This window comes from Dasypus novemcinctus, chromosome 6 (genome assembly GCF_030445035.2).
Source record: "Dasypus novemcinctus isolate mDasNov1 chromosome 6, mDasNov1.1.hap2, whole genome shotgun sequence".
Classification (NCBI taxonomy): Eukaryota; Metazoa; Chordata; class Mammalia; order Cingulata; family Dasypodidae; genus Dasypus; species Dasypus novemcinctus.
Genome location: NC_080678.1, coordinates 59,668,544 through 59,681,883, shown reverse-complemented (window position 1 = coordinate 59,681,883; position 13,340 = coordinate 59,668,544). Strand labels below are relative to the sequence as shown.

Genomic DNA, 13,340 nt, shown 5'->3' with positions numbered 1-13,340 from the left:
CCAGTGGTTAGGGCATCCGTCTACCATATGGGAGGTCCGCGGTTCAAAACCCCGGGCCTCCTTGACCCGTGTGGAGCTGGCCCATGCGCAGTGCTGATGCGTGCAAGGAGTGCACCCGTAAGGAGAGCCGCCCAGTGCGAAAGAAAGTGCAGCCTGCCCAGGAATGGCACCGCCCACACTTCCCGTGCCGCTGACGACAACAGAAGCGGACAAAGAAACAAGACGCAGCAAACAGACACAGAGAACAGACAACCGGGGGAGGGGGGGAATTAAATAAATAAAATAAATCTTTAAAAAAAAAAAAAAAGTTACCCAGTGAAGGAGAAGCTGAGGTGGGACTGACACAAATAACATAGAGATGTCAAAGATTAATATTTAGAGGAAAGGTGATTTTTGAATAATCAGTGGATATAGGAGAATAAAATGGTCCGTGTTTCTTAAAATGTGAACATATAGGGCTGGTCATAATCTCCTAGTATATTTTATAGAATAAAAGTTTACTGGTTATGTAAATATGAAATGGAAAATTAAGACAATGAATTTTGCATAATTATTTGTCCTGAAAGGGAAAAGAAATAAATCTAAATCAGATTATTAATATGAAATATTGTTTATGAGTGGATTCATTTTTTCCTAAGACCAGCTAAAGGCTGAAAGGGATGATTAGAAACTTTTGTGGGGTTTTTTGTTTCTGGTTTTTTAAGGGAAGAGCAATATAAAGGTAGAGGTAAAAGTAAAGATTAAACTGAATAGAATGATTAAACTGCTATTAAATGATTTGATAGCGTGCAGCTATCAAATAATTATAATTCTCTTCATGTTAAAGTAATGAATTGAATTCCAGGTATATGGTTGTCTGAATCTGATATTCATGCTTAACTAAGGCCTGGGTATACCTTGCTAGGAATCATTTTTAGAGCCTACTAAGCCTGTGCCATTAGTGGCAGGCTGAGTTTCATATAAACAAGTAAATCCTAAGGGATTGTGCCTCTTGTTTACTCTACATTTTGGTAATGCACATATGTAAAATTCAAATATGAATTTTTATACTTTATAGTAATTGACTCTTCTTATAGACTATCATAATCAACTGTGTTTTTAGAGACAAGACAGAAATTTCTCCGATCTCCTACCTATCCCTGAGAATGGTCCAGAGCTCTCCACCTAGGCAAGCTTCCATCAACATGTACAAATATTTGCTGTCCTTGAATGTTCTGTATAGTCTGTGAATTGCAAACAAGAAAATAAAGGTTAAAAACATTTTTTAAAAGCACATAAATGTTTTGAGTCCAAAGATCATGTAGTTTTCTTGATTCACTAAGCTTGAAATTTTGTTTGAAGAATGAGAGAGAAAAGTCCACAAATAGGGAAAGGGAGCCAATGGCTCTTGAGTAAGACTTGCCCACCTTAGGAGCTTTTCTCTCCCTTGAACGATTAACCAAAATGATTATGGACAAAGAGGGTTTCTTAGAGTTCTTTCAATTCCAGTTTGGCTGCTGTATGGAGCATGGTCTCTTGTGCAATATTTAGTGGTCATAAACATGCAAATGTACATGGCTACAAAGTAGATAACACTTTATAAAGATAGACATGTAAGAAATTTGTGTGTTCACTTAAATCCATGTTATATAGAGCCTGTTTTCAGAAAGTGCCACAGGTGAATTAGTTAGAAAAGCTTCTTTTGCATGTGAAAATTCCCTATCATTTTCTTATTGATGCTCTCAAAATATTTAAATGGTATCATCAGCTGCCATTATTTTAATTTTCAAAAGCTATTCAAATAATTTAAGGGTAAATTGTTTGATTGTTGATATTTTTGCTTTTAAGCCCCAGAGGTCTCAGTAGTGATTTGGTATAAATGAGAAAATGAAAAAGAAATGTTAGAAATCTGACATATCCTTTTGGAAAAACACATTCTTTCCAAGAGAATCTGATTCTCTTGGGGGCGGGGGGGGGGGGGGGGGGAATGGATGGAATTAAAATTTTAGTTTTCTTTCTTCAACAAAACAACCTTTCTAAAAATAGGATTAAAAAAAAAAGTTTCTATGTATGAAAAAAATGTGTACAGGAGAGCATGCCCGCAGAGGGTTTTGTGGTTGACATGCCTTCCCAGGGCAGGACATGTACCTCACTATGAAATCGGAATGAGCGCCCTGCATGATCTGCTTCTCAGAGCGGATATGCTCCTGCTGTCTGGTATCCACAATGTGGCGTTTCTTGAGAATCTTCATTGCAAACGTTTTGGATTCTTCACTTTTCAACTGGACCTTAAAGAAAGTTAGAGGAGAAAAGTAAATGAGAAGAATCCTGTATAGTTATCATCACAGAGTGCATTCTCCCTAAGTTAATAAGCATGGAATATGTCATTGACACCCCAAACTAACCCCTTTGCTGTAGCTGCGTTTAAAATCCAGGGCTCAAACTATAGTCCAGGCTCTTTCCACAGGATGTGATGAATTTTAACTAACTGGATTCCAAATTCATTGTGTGTCCAGTTGGATTAGAAGAGGGCAAATGTACTTACTTTTCATTGTATTATTTCATTTCATTTTATATTATCTGTTTGAGTATATTTTATACTTTTTCTCCTTCAGTCAAAAAGTAATAGCTAATTCAGTAATTCTCCAGGTGTTCTTCAGGTGAGTGTGGCCAAGGTAGGCACACATGGGTCTTTAGGCTGTTTCTCTTCAGTCCATGAACATTTCCAGAGTTAAATTCATATTAAGTTTAGTGATAGGCCCTCGTCTCTCCTAGGGTACAGATGTATGTGCCATTACTTTTGCTGTTTTTACCACCTCATCTTTCCTGGTCAAAAATTTTAAAAGTAACAAGACGTTTTTCAAGACAGTTTTAAAACTTTTTTTATGTCAAACCTGCATGATGACTTTAATCCTTTCTTATCTGAAACCTTACTCCTTAGTTATGCAAACTGGGGAGACCTAACTATCCGTGATGGGCCCAGGCCTCCATTGCAGTCCCTTGTGGCTCCCATTGGCTCTGGGTAGGGTTTGGATCGTACAGATGCTATTCCTCAGAGAGTCTGCAGTTCTGTCTTCAGTGTTTTACAAGAAATTTCAAAAAGGTGACTTGTAAGAACAAAAAAATAATAGAGATAATCACTTAATAGCAATATAAAGGAGTTATCATCTACAGCTCTCTACCAGCAGAATCCTGAAGACAAGTAATCTGCATTATTTGGACTAAAGAAAGCCTAGGGAAATAATATGACAGGTATTTCTGCTTTTCAGCTGAAGCATGGCTGTCCCTTCTTAGTTGTGAATTATTTACTGCTTCATCTGCTAGCATACTGAAGTTCTTAAATGTCTTGTTCATGCACACAGATATAATAGATTGAATCAATCTTAGAGGACACTAATGTGGCAAGTTCCTTAGGAATGAACACGAGGGCACTTCAAAATAAAAGGGCCTCGGTTTGCTGCCAGCATTTGTGAATCTGAATGGCAGGTTAGAGGGTAAAACAGATAATGGACAAAGCCTTTAACAGCCAAAGGCCCTCTACTCTGTATGTGAAACTCCTTAAGATGGAAGATTAGTGTGACAAATGAATTCAGTTGTAGTTCATAATAAAACACAGAACATGAAAACCTACTTCTTAAAGAAATTTAGACAGATAGGAAAGATGGCATGAAAAATGAACTGTCAGAGGACTAAAATCCAGAGAAGAAGAAATAAAATCATATTCCTTCTTTAGATTCTTACCCAATAAATTACTGAGGACTCTTATGTAGGTAACATGGCTAATGTTCAAATTGTCTTTAGTCATAACATACATATTTCACTTGGGGAAGGGTGGGAGTAAAGAACTAGATCTTTAGAATCATAGGATTTGGGTCTGGAGCCTGTCTCCACTTGGTTACTCCAAGCCACTTAACTGCTCTGAGCCCCAACTTCTTGTTGAAGAAGCCACGCCTGGAGCTATTGCTCTTAAATGAGGATGTAGCATAGAATGGGCATTCAGTGATGGTCTCATTACTTGTATTCTTACCCCACCCAGAAGCTCTGCAGATCAAATGCTGCTTTTAAAACAAAGTCATAGCATTTTACTCCTCTACTCAGAACCCTCAAGTGGCTTCCCATACCATTTCCGGTTAAGATAAAGCACTCATGGAGGCCGGTGGGGTCCTAGACAACCTGAGCTCTTGTTACACCTTGGGCTCGGTTCCCCCTTACTCCCTCTGCTCAGGTCACACTGGCTAGCTTGTTGCTCCAGGAGCACACCACTCAAACTCATGCCTCGGGCCTTTTGCGTTTACTTTTCCTCGGCCCCAACATTCTCTCACAGATAGTCACCATGTGAACTGCTTGAAACAATTGCTAAACAGTCTCCAGTCACTTCTATCCCCTCAGTTCCTTAAGGTGTCTCGTCAAATGTTTCTTAATTAGAGAACCTTCCCTCACATCCATCTACATAAAAAAGAAACTACTCCATTTCTCTTTTCTCTTAAGTCCAGCTGAACACACTAAATTCTTCTTGTTTGTTTCGTATCCATCCCTAGCCTGTAAGCTTCCAGAGATCAAGGATTTGTTGATGTTATTCACCATGCCTGACATAAAGTAAGTGCTCATTAAATATTTGTTGACTAAATGAGTCAAAGAATGAGTGAAACAAGCCATGAGATTTATCATTGGCACAATATAGCTGGCAGCTCAGCTCAGCACCAGCATAATCTACAGTCTGTAATATGCCTCCAAGCCTATCAACAGGAGGAAAACAAGAAAAGCTACAATGAGAAACATGCAGTAAGTGTTCTTTTCTTCTTTCCAAAAGTACGCTTTATTATGGCTGAGAGAAAAGATTTCCATATTTGTCAACCCTGCACAGGATATATAATGGTTCTAACATTCAGTATGTTTCAGTCCTTAATTTTCATTTTTTTTAAAGCAGTTTTTCCTCTTCCTTCAATGGCTGAGATGTGCTTATCCCTGACCATACAGTCATATAAAATTAATAAAATCATCTCAAAAATAATGCCCACTTGGCCACCAATTAGTTCTTGGGGTCCATGACCCCACTTTCTTAGCTGTCATAACTCTTTAGTTTCCTTCTGAGGAAAAAAATTTTATGATTCTAAGTGCATTTACCATTTTAATTTTTCTGGCCATTTTATCCCAGTTATATCTACACCTAGATACTTTGTTTCACTGTAGCCAGGATAATGGGTAAAAACATTTACCTACTTTGACTGTTTCTTTGATAGTTTTGTACTTAAAATTATGAAGAATCTGTGCAGGGAAATAAATGACGCCATCAAGAGGAGATCAGTGAGAAATGGGAAGCAAACGTTATTAAACGCATAATTGTGCTGGGCCTTCCACATCATTATCTCAGGATGAATTCCTGAAAAGAAGCCTGTTTTTTTTGTTTTTTGTTTTCTTTTAGTAAGGTTTCATCATCAAAACAACAACAGCGAAAATTAATAGAATTCCTATTAGGTGTCAGAAACAATGTTGTAAATGAGTCCTGTCAATCGTTGTGGCAAATTTTGAGTGCTATTACCAAGCCCATTTTTCAGAGGAGCAATGTGAGGTTTACCAGAAAAATTCTTCTCTTACTCAAAACCACAGAACTATCAAATGGCAGAACTGGGCTCATGCTCAAGTCTGTTTGGCCCAAGCTATTTCCAGTAAATGCTGTTTATCTTTGTCTGAATGTGAAATAAATTAGGAGGATAGTGACTGATGCTTTACAGGTTAGTGTTGAACGAAATTGGTTACCTCGCAGACCCTATAAGAAAAGCTGAACCATGTGTTTATTACTGTTAAGCCTCACTTAGGTGAGCTTTGTGGTTTGGGAAGTCACCATAGCCTCACTGCCATTTTCCCTGACACCTGCAGAGGCCTCGACATGTGATCAGTGATTTGAGGCACCTGAGTGCTTGAATCCTGCAAGGAGAAACTGAGGGTGGGTGTGAGAAGACTCGGGAGATGGGGATGATGGTTGGTAGGTGGTAGGTGGCTGTTGCCAATGAGAAGTAGGTAAAAACTCAGACCTTTTGGGCATCAGCCTTATTAGTTTCCAATAGAGTAAGTATTAATTCCAAAAAGTGTACAGTGGAACCATATGACCAACTTGCTAAGGCTTTCTTCTTGTCCTTGCTTAGCTTAAGGGGAGGCAGTCCTACGGTTTGGGGCCACTTTCCTTCTTTATACTTTCTCAGACCTCACTAGTCCCTAGTAGCATAGGCCTTAGCCAGAATCTCCATTTCCATTTTTAACCTGGAATGCCAGAAGATTTATAAGGCCCCAGGCTCCTAACCAGAAAGAGTGCCCGAGGGCCACTGGTTTCAGGTAACTCAAACTGAACAAAGATCATTCAAAGATATTCAGCTCAATTTTCTTTATAATGGCAATATTTGGAAGCTGAGTGTCCATCAGCAGGAGCTTGGAAAAAGAAATGATGATACATTCATGCAATACAGCTGTAAAAATGTTTACTTTGAATTTAACATTATGGAAAAATAACCCAAACATCCATACGAATGAAACCTACAGGCTACTAACCAGCATACATTTATGATTCCCTAAGTAATATGTTTGTATGTGACTGTGTATATTTAAAGTAAATTATGAAGAGAAGACTAATAAATGTGCTCACTGAAACATTAACAATGGTTTTCCCTTAGTATGGACATTTGTAGTTGATATTTACTTTTAATGTTTTGAATTGCTTAACTTTTGTACAATTGGCATGTCTCACTTTTATAAAAGAGTAAAAATAATAACTTTCTAGTTGTGAAAAAACCTTTAAAGTCTCTTTTAAAGGTTAACAGATATTTATTATTGTCTGATGCTTTCCAAGTGAGTCAGGTTAAGTGGAATCCACTCTACTAGAAAACAATGGAATGCCAAGACCTTGAGAAATTGTATATAGTGTAACAACCTACTGAAGTTTGGGGCTGAACCAAACCTTCATTTCTTTAAAGGACTTGTGATAATTATTTTTTACTCTAAGCTTTTAGAGTAGTTATAACAATTTGTATTTTCTATACTAATACATATCAAAACACAAACACATTTTGGTTTGCAGTCTGAACTTGAATAGTGTTTCTTTAGTGGAGACTGGTAAAGCTCTTTAAACATATTGTTAATTGTGTGCACAGAAGACATTTAATGATGGTCCAGTAATCTCAAAAGAAAAGAAAAACTACATTAAAGACTAATTAATAAATTAAACAAACCCTGTACAATTCCACCCCCCCTCCCCAAAAAAGCTAGCAATTTTGAGTTGTATTTAACTTGAACCCTAAAGTTTTAAAATAGTTCTGGTTCTCCAACTATCCCACCCCACCCCAGGTATGCAGCAATAGTAACCCATTATTTTATTCTAGCAGCAGTAACCCCCTCCCCCAATCAATCTTTAAAATACAAATGGGAAATTGTTAATTAGCTTTTTAAAATGTCATATTCTTCTATAACGAGAATGATATTTAAATCAACCAATAAAAGCAACTGACAAGACATGAAATTACCATAGGCACAGGTTGTTGTTTCAAGTTGAGACCTCTAGCCCAATATCTTACTTTCATAGTATTATTGAAGTAGTTAAAATATTGAAAATGGACTCCCGGATATTGGGTTCTGAATGTGAATGTGAAGGAGATTCTCTTTTGAACCCACTTTCCCCAAAATAATTCAAGTTTTTTTGAGGTAAGAATCACCAAAATCCAATTAGCAGCCTTCTCTAAAGAGAAAGTGATAATACTTTTAGAACACACTTTCCTTGCTTGTAAACTACCATGGCTAAGTGTTTTTCTTACTTCAGTGTTTTTTGTTTTGCTTTATTTCATCTACCAGTCTAATAAATCCACATCATACCTTCTGTACTTCAAGTGCAAAAGTTATCTTCTTTTTAGGAAGTGATTTTTTTTCGCTAAGAATTCATGCTGGCAGAAGCCACCCACCCCCACTCATCCACGAGAGCCATCCGGATCAGTCTGTTACTGTGTTGAGCCCCTTCCCTGACTACCAAAAGCCACTGACTTGATTGCTGAGACTCCTGCTGTATACCACATCTTTATAAGTGTGTCTACCATGCATATTATGACAGTCACATACCTGCCATGCAGATTCTCTTCTAATCAAATGCTATCTTTAAAAAGTTATAAACAAAAAGACATACCTTACTAACTTTTAAACCAGAAAGCTTCCCTACACCAAATTTCCCTTCTCCAACAGATAAGAGCACAAGGTATACAGTTTATTACAACGACATTTTTTTACACTTTTAAAACTTATTCCCCAAAACTCTTTACCTCAAAATTGCCCTTGCTGCAATGGCTATTATTGCTGTTTTCACTCATAACCAGTGTAGTGAAATGTCCCAGGGCATTTCTGGGGCCAATTCAACAGAAGTGGTTACTGAAATTTAGTAGTCAGTACCTCTGCCTGCTTAGACTGACTAGCTGGATTCAAATGTTGCTCATAACGCCTATCCTCCACATAACAGAACAAAGTGCTGCTTTAGCACAACCTGAGAACTACCCTGGCCACATTCCAAAATAAACCTCAGAACTTCATTCTAGTATTGACATTTTACAGCATGCCTTCCCTTGAAAAAACTTTTTAAAGAATAATATCAAATCTGGGTATAGATTATTGATAACACTAAGAAATGAAAAACTTATATATATTTTTTGAATCATAGAACTAATTCATTCAATGCTACAATGCTATGTTTTCATTTAAAAACACATCCTAGCAGGACATTTTAGCATACAGTTGTAAAGTTGGTTCATACTATAACATTCCCAAAGCATATTGTTTTACATTTAAGTGTCTCCAAGTAGTATACAAATTACCTAAATGTTTTTTAATCTAAAGATTTGAGGCTGATCACCTAGGGAAAAAATAAAAAATTATGACCATGATCTTAAGATAAGTGATCTATTCCACTCTTCATATTAATATGTAAATCCATATGCCTATACTATTTGTGGAAGGAAGTTATACACAATCATCTAAAAAAATTTTTTTACTGCTCAGATAGGTATAGTATAGCAATTCATAAGTTTAAACTTAGTCAAAATTCATCCATAAATCAAATATAACTTAAAACTATAGAATAAGAAAAAAAAGGATCTCTTAAAAAAATCCCCCCCCCCATGGCTTCTTCATCTGTTTGCTCATTGTTTTTGCTTGCTTTTTCGTTCATTGTTTTTTACTTGCTTTTGTTCTGCTTTTTTGTTTGTTTGTTTTTGCTAGTTGTCTGTTTTTAGGAGGCACTGGAACCCAACCCAGGACCTCCCATGTGGGGGGCAGATGTTCCAACTGTTTGAGCCACATCTACTATCTGCTTGTTTTTGTTTTTATAGTTGTCTGCTCATTGTTTGCTTGTTGTCTGCTCATTGTTTTTGCTTGATGTCTGCTCATTGTTTCTTTGTCTTCTTTAGGAGGCACTGGGAACTGAACCTGGGAACTCCCATGTGGGAGGCGGGTGCTCAACTGCTTGAGCCATATCCATTCCCTCTTCAAAAATTAATATTGCAACTTTCCTTCATTAAAGAGTGTTTGGCAAATCCATAGATAAACATTAATCTTTGACACATAAGTCAACATTAGGCCAGAGACCACCATAGGTCAAATCTCAATTTGGGAGTCTGTCCAAATTTTCTGTTGTAGTGAATATTTTTGAAATATTTGGACCATCAGCCAGGGCTTGAAAATCATCACACAGGGATTTATTGTAATATAGGATTTGACATACACAGTATTGAAGTGTTTGCTTAGTCCTCCCAGGTATTCTTGGTATACTCAGAGGGATATTCAGTCTTCCTGGAGCTGGTATCTGAAGTGTTGATGCCATTTGGCTTCCTTTCCTTTTGAAGAGAAGTTTAAATAAAGCTTGCTCCACAGACTCAAAACACAAAAGAGTGTGGTATTATCTTCACCTTTCAAAACATGTAGTACTGCAAGGATAATCATTTTTCTGATAACTCTGGTTATAAGAAATATTCAGAAAGGGTCTGACCTCTGCTGGTATCACTAGTGACCTCCCAACACCAGTCTGCACATGCCATAGCCCTGAACACTTGTTTGGAAGCCAGCAGGACATGTCTGTAATGTGTAAGACGAGGTATGTGTGGTAGAGACTATCTACTGACAGCTTAGTTGTTTTGAAGCAGAATGGCGATACTGGTCCTGACATGGCTAGTGGAGATACTGAGCTTGCTGAAAGTGAACTGACCACGAGGACCAGGAGGCTGTATGGAACACTGCTTGGGTGTGCAGACTGAGGTCCTTTCTGTCCCTCTGTTTGTTCACTTCTTTCACATCATCATGGGCAATTAACAGCCATTCAATGTGATATAGGCTATGAGTAGGGCTGTTCATTTCTTTGTAGATAACCTGAACTGTGCGTGTCACATGGTGAGAGCTGTAGCCTTGCCCTTGGTAACCATGGCAACAAGTCCAGTCCCAGAAAAACAAGCAATGTAAACTCTATAAACTTTAAATATTCAGGAAGGATGTAAACCAAATGTGTTAAAAGCTTACATGGAATGTATGAAGTTCATGCCAAAAGCTTACCTACAATGTATAGGATTCATGCTAAAAGCTTACCTAGAATGCGGGGGATATGTGATAATTCAAACTTATTGAGCACTGAAACAAAAGACCATTTAACTCTTCCTTTGCATTAAAAGAACTTGAAAATCTTATTTGGGGCCCAGGTTTCAAAATTATTACTGAGTCCTGGCTTTTCCATATGCAATAATTGAAACTCTCTCCATGTCTACAACAAATGCACTGCACTAAGAAATACCAGGAGTAAGCAGTAAGATGATGCAGTCTTGTAGGTCACGCTGGAGAAAGATAAAGTGTAATTCTTGAAAAAGCCACACATGTAGCAGCTACGTGCAAACAGCATTCTAGGAAGTAATCCTCATAGTTGGCTATGTGTAGTTTAGTTTTTTCCAAATAAATCATTGGCCAGACATCATGAAGATCTGTTTCATGTACTGCATCTGAGCGACTGTACTCCATGAAATTGGCAGCTGTTGGAAGGCAGCGACTCCACCCACAGGTTTCTAATAATAATAGCTCCACACATAGCAAATTGTTTTGCCAATACTACATACAACCCAGCTTAGGCACATTATCTTCTTTTTCTTCAAATTGAATTACTAGAAGCTGGCAGGAAAGCACAACTAAATGCAGTTGCTGGAGGGAAGCAGACTCATCCCAATGGATAGGGTGTCTGCCTACCACATGGGAGGTCCATGATTCAAACCACGGGCCTCCTTGACCCTTGTGGAGCTGGCCCATGCGCAGTGCTGATGCCTGGCAAGGAGTGCCCTGCCATGCAGGGGTGGAGCCCCTTGAGCAAGGAGTGCACCTGGTAAGGAGAGCCGCCCAGCGCAAAAGAAGTGCAGCCTGCCCAGGAATGGCGACGCACATACACAGAGCTGATGCAGCAGAGAGAAACACAGATTGCTGGTGCCGCTGATAAGGACAGAAGCGGTCACCGAAGAACTCACAATGAATGGACAAAGAGAGCAGACAACTGGGGTAGGGGAGGGTGGGGAAGAGAAATAAATTTTTAAAAATCTTTAAAAAAATTTAAATAAATAAATGCAGTTGCTGGAAAGCGATGCCACAGCGAGCCATAAACAGGTCCAATAAATAGCAAGGCACCAGGCAGAAGGGCAGAGCAGGAAGCCATTGCTCACCAAACCATCGGAGAGAGTTGAGGGCACTGGCCTTTGCAGGAGGGCAACTTCAGCTCCTTGTACCGAAGCGCTTGGTGACTTGCGGTGGCCGCTTCCTCACCACCACTGCCCCTGCTGCTGCACCTTCATTCCGGAACCTCAGCCACCCCAAGCCAAGTCCAGCTCCCAGCCCCGCTCCGGTGCGGGGACACCGCCCAGCTCCTGCTGCTGCAGCGCCCGCTGAGGTCCAAAGACAGGTGCTGGCGCCGCCCATTGTTAAAGGGTCCGCAGGCAGCTCAATCTTAGGGCGTTTTTGTTTGTTTGCTTTTTTTTTTTTTTTTGAGGTACTGGGGCGGCCCAGGACCTCATATTTGGGAAGCCAGGGATCACCCCTGAGTCACATCGGCTCCCCTGACTTCGTTTGGTTTGGTTTTTCTTCTGTTCATTTTTTTTTTTTAAGGAGGCCCTGGGACCTTCCTAGCTCCTGTAGGAAGCAGGAGCTCAACCGCCTGAGCCACATCATCTACCCATTTCATGCCTATATTTAATACAAGGTGAGGTAACTTAGAATCCATGACTAGTTCCAGAGTGAAAAGTAAAGTCCTATACAGAAGAAGGAAAAAAAAAACAAAAAAAACAACAAAAAAAAGGAAAGAAAACCCTAAATTGACAGTGTATGAGTGTCTTATCCTACCAGGTTAACTGATATCCTATCAGCTTAATTATTAGAGTGGGCTTCTCTCCACTCTGATTACAATCAGTTCTTAACCAGGTGCACTAAAATAGGCAAATGACCCATAACAAAACTTTAGCTATCAAGTAGGCCAATAAACAACTCATTCATCTCTGTAAGTGTATAAACCCTAGTTTCTATCAGTTCCATTATCCCTTTATCGTTAAGGCAACTCTTCATAATCCTATCAGGTACAGGGCTCAGATTCCATATTTAGGAAACAATTTGAGCAGTTTGCTCTGCTGCAGTTTGACTATAAGTACAAAGCTGAAACAGGGTGGAAAGTAGCCATACAAAGAGCTATAAAATTTAAGGAAAAAAAAGGGTATCAAGTTGCCGCATATTCAATAACTGGATATTGAGCGCCTGTTGAACTAGATTAACAATTACACATACGGAAAATAAAAACATTCAGTGTATCAGAATTTTACTGCAAGAAAATATACACAAGAAAAGGCAAATATTCAGAGATAGGAAGTAGATTGAGTAGTGGTTGCCTGGGATTGGGGCTGGGAACGAAAATTATCTGTAAAGAGACAGGATGGATTGTTTTTCTTTTCATTAGAGAGGTTATGAGCTTATAAAACAAGCATCATGCATAATGTACAGAACTATATATCACACCTCCACCAAAACCTTTGTGGAACATTTGTTACATTTATGAAAGAACACGATGAGACTATTACTACTAACTATGGGCCATAGCGTACACTGGGTATGTTTGTCTATACACCCCCTATTATTAACACCATGTATTAATATTGTACATGTGTTATAGTTCGTGAGAGAATACTCTTATATATTTGTACTATTATCCATAGTCCATCATCCACCACATGGTTCGCTGTGTTATACAGCTCAGGTCTTGTATATTCTATCCAAAGTGTACATTCAGTGGCTGTCACTTTCATCACAGATTTGACAGGATGGATCTGAAAGGA

The 13,340-nt window shown here is 38.7% G+C and overlaps 1 protein-coding gene and 1 pseudogene across 2 annotated transcripts in view; both read right to left on the bottom strand.

Moving 5' to 3' along the window:
• The window catches only part of PRKG1 (protein kinase cGMP-dependent 1), a 1,391,770-nt gene that overhangs the window by 23,477 nt on the left and 1,354,953 nt on the right, over window positions 1-13,340 (bottom strand). For both annotated transcript variants that reach the window (XM_058298873.2, XM_058298872.1), the window contains exons 11-12: window positions 2,128-2,267; window positions 1,134-1,223 (exon numbers count right to left, since the gene is read on the bottom strand). In XM_058298873.2, the coding sequence (XP_058154856.1) occupies window positions 1,134-1,223; window positions 2,128-2,267 (230 nt within the window). The remainder of the gene's footprint in view (window positions 1-1,133; window positions 1,224-2,127; window positions 2,268-13,340) is intronic.
• Window positions 9,905-11,940, bottom strand: LOC139439166 (cyclin-J pseudogene; annotated as a pseudogene).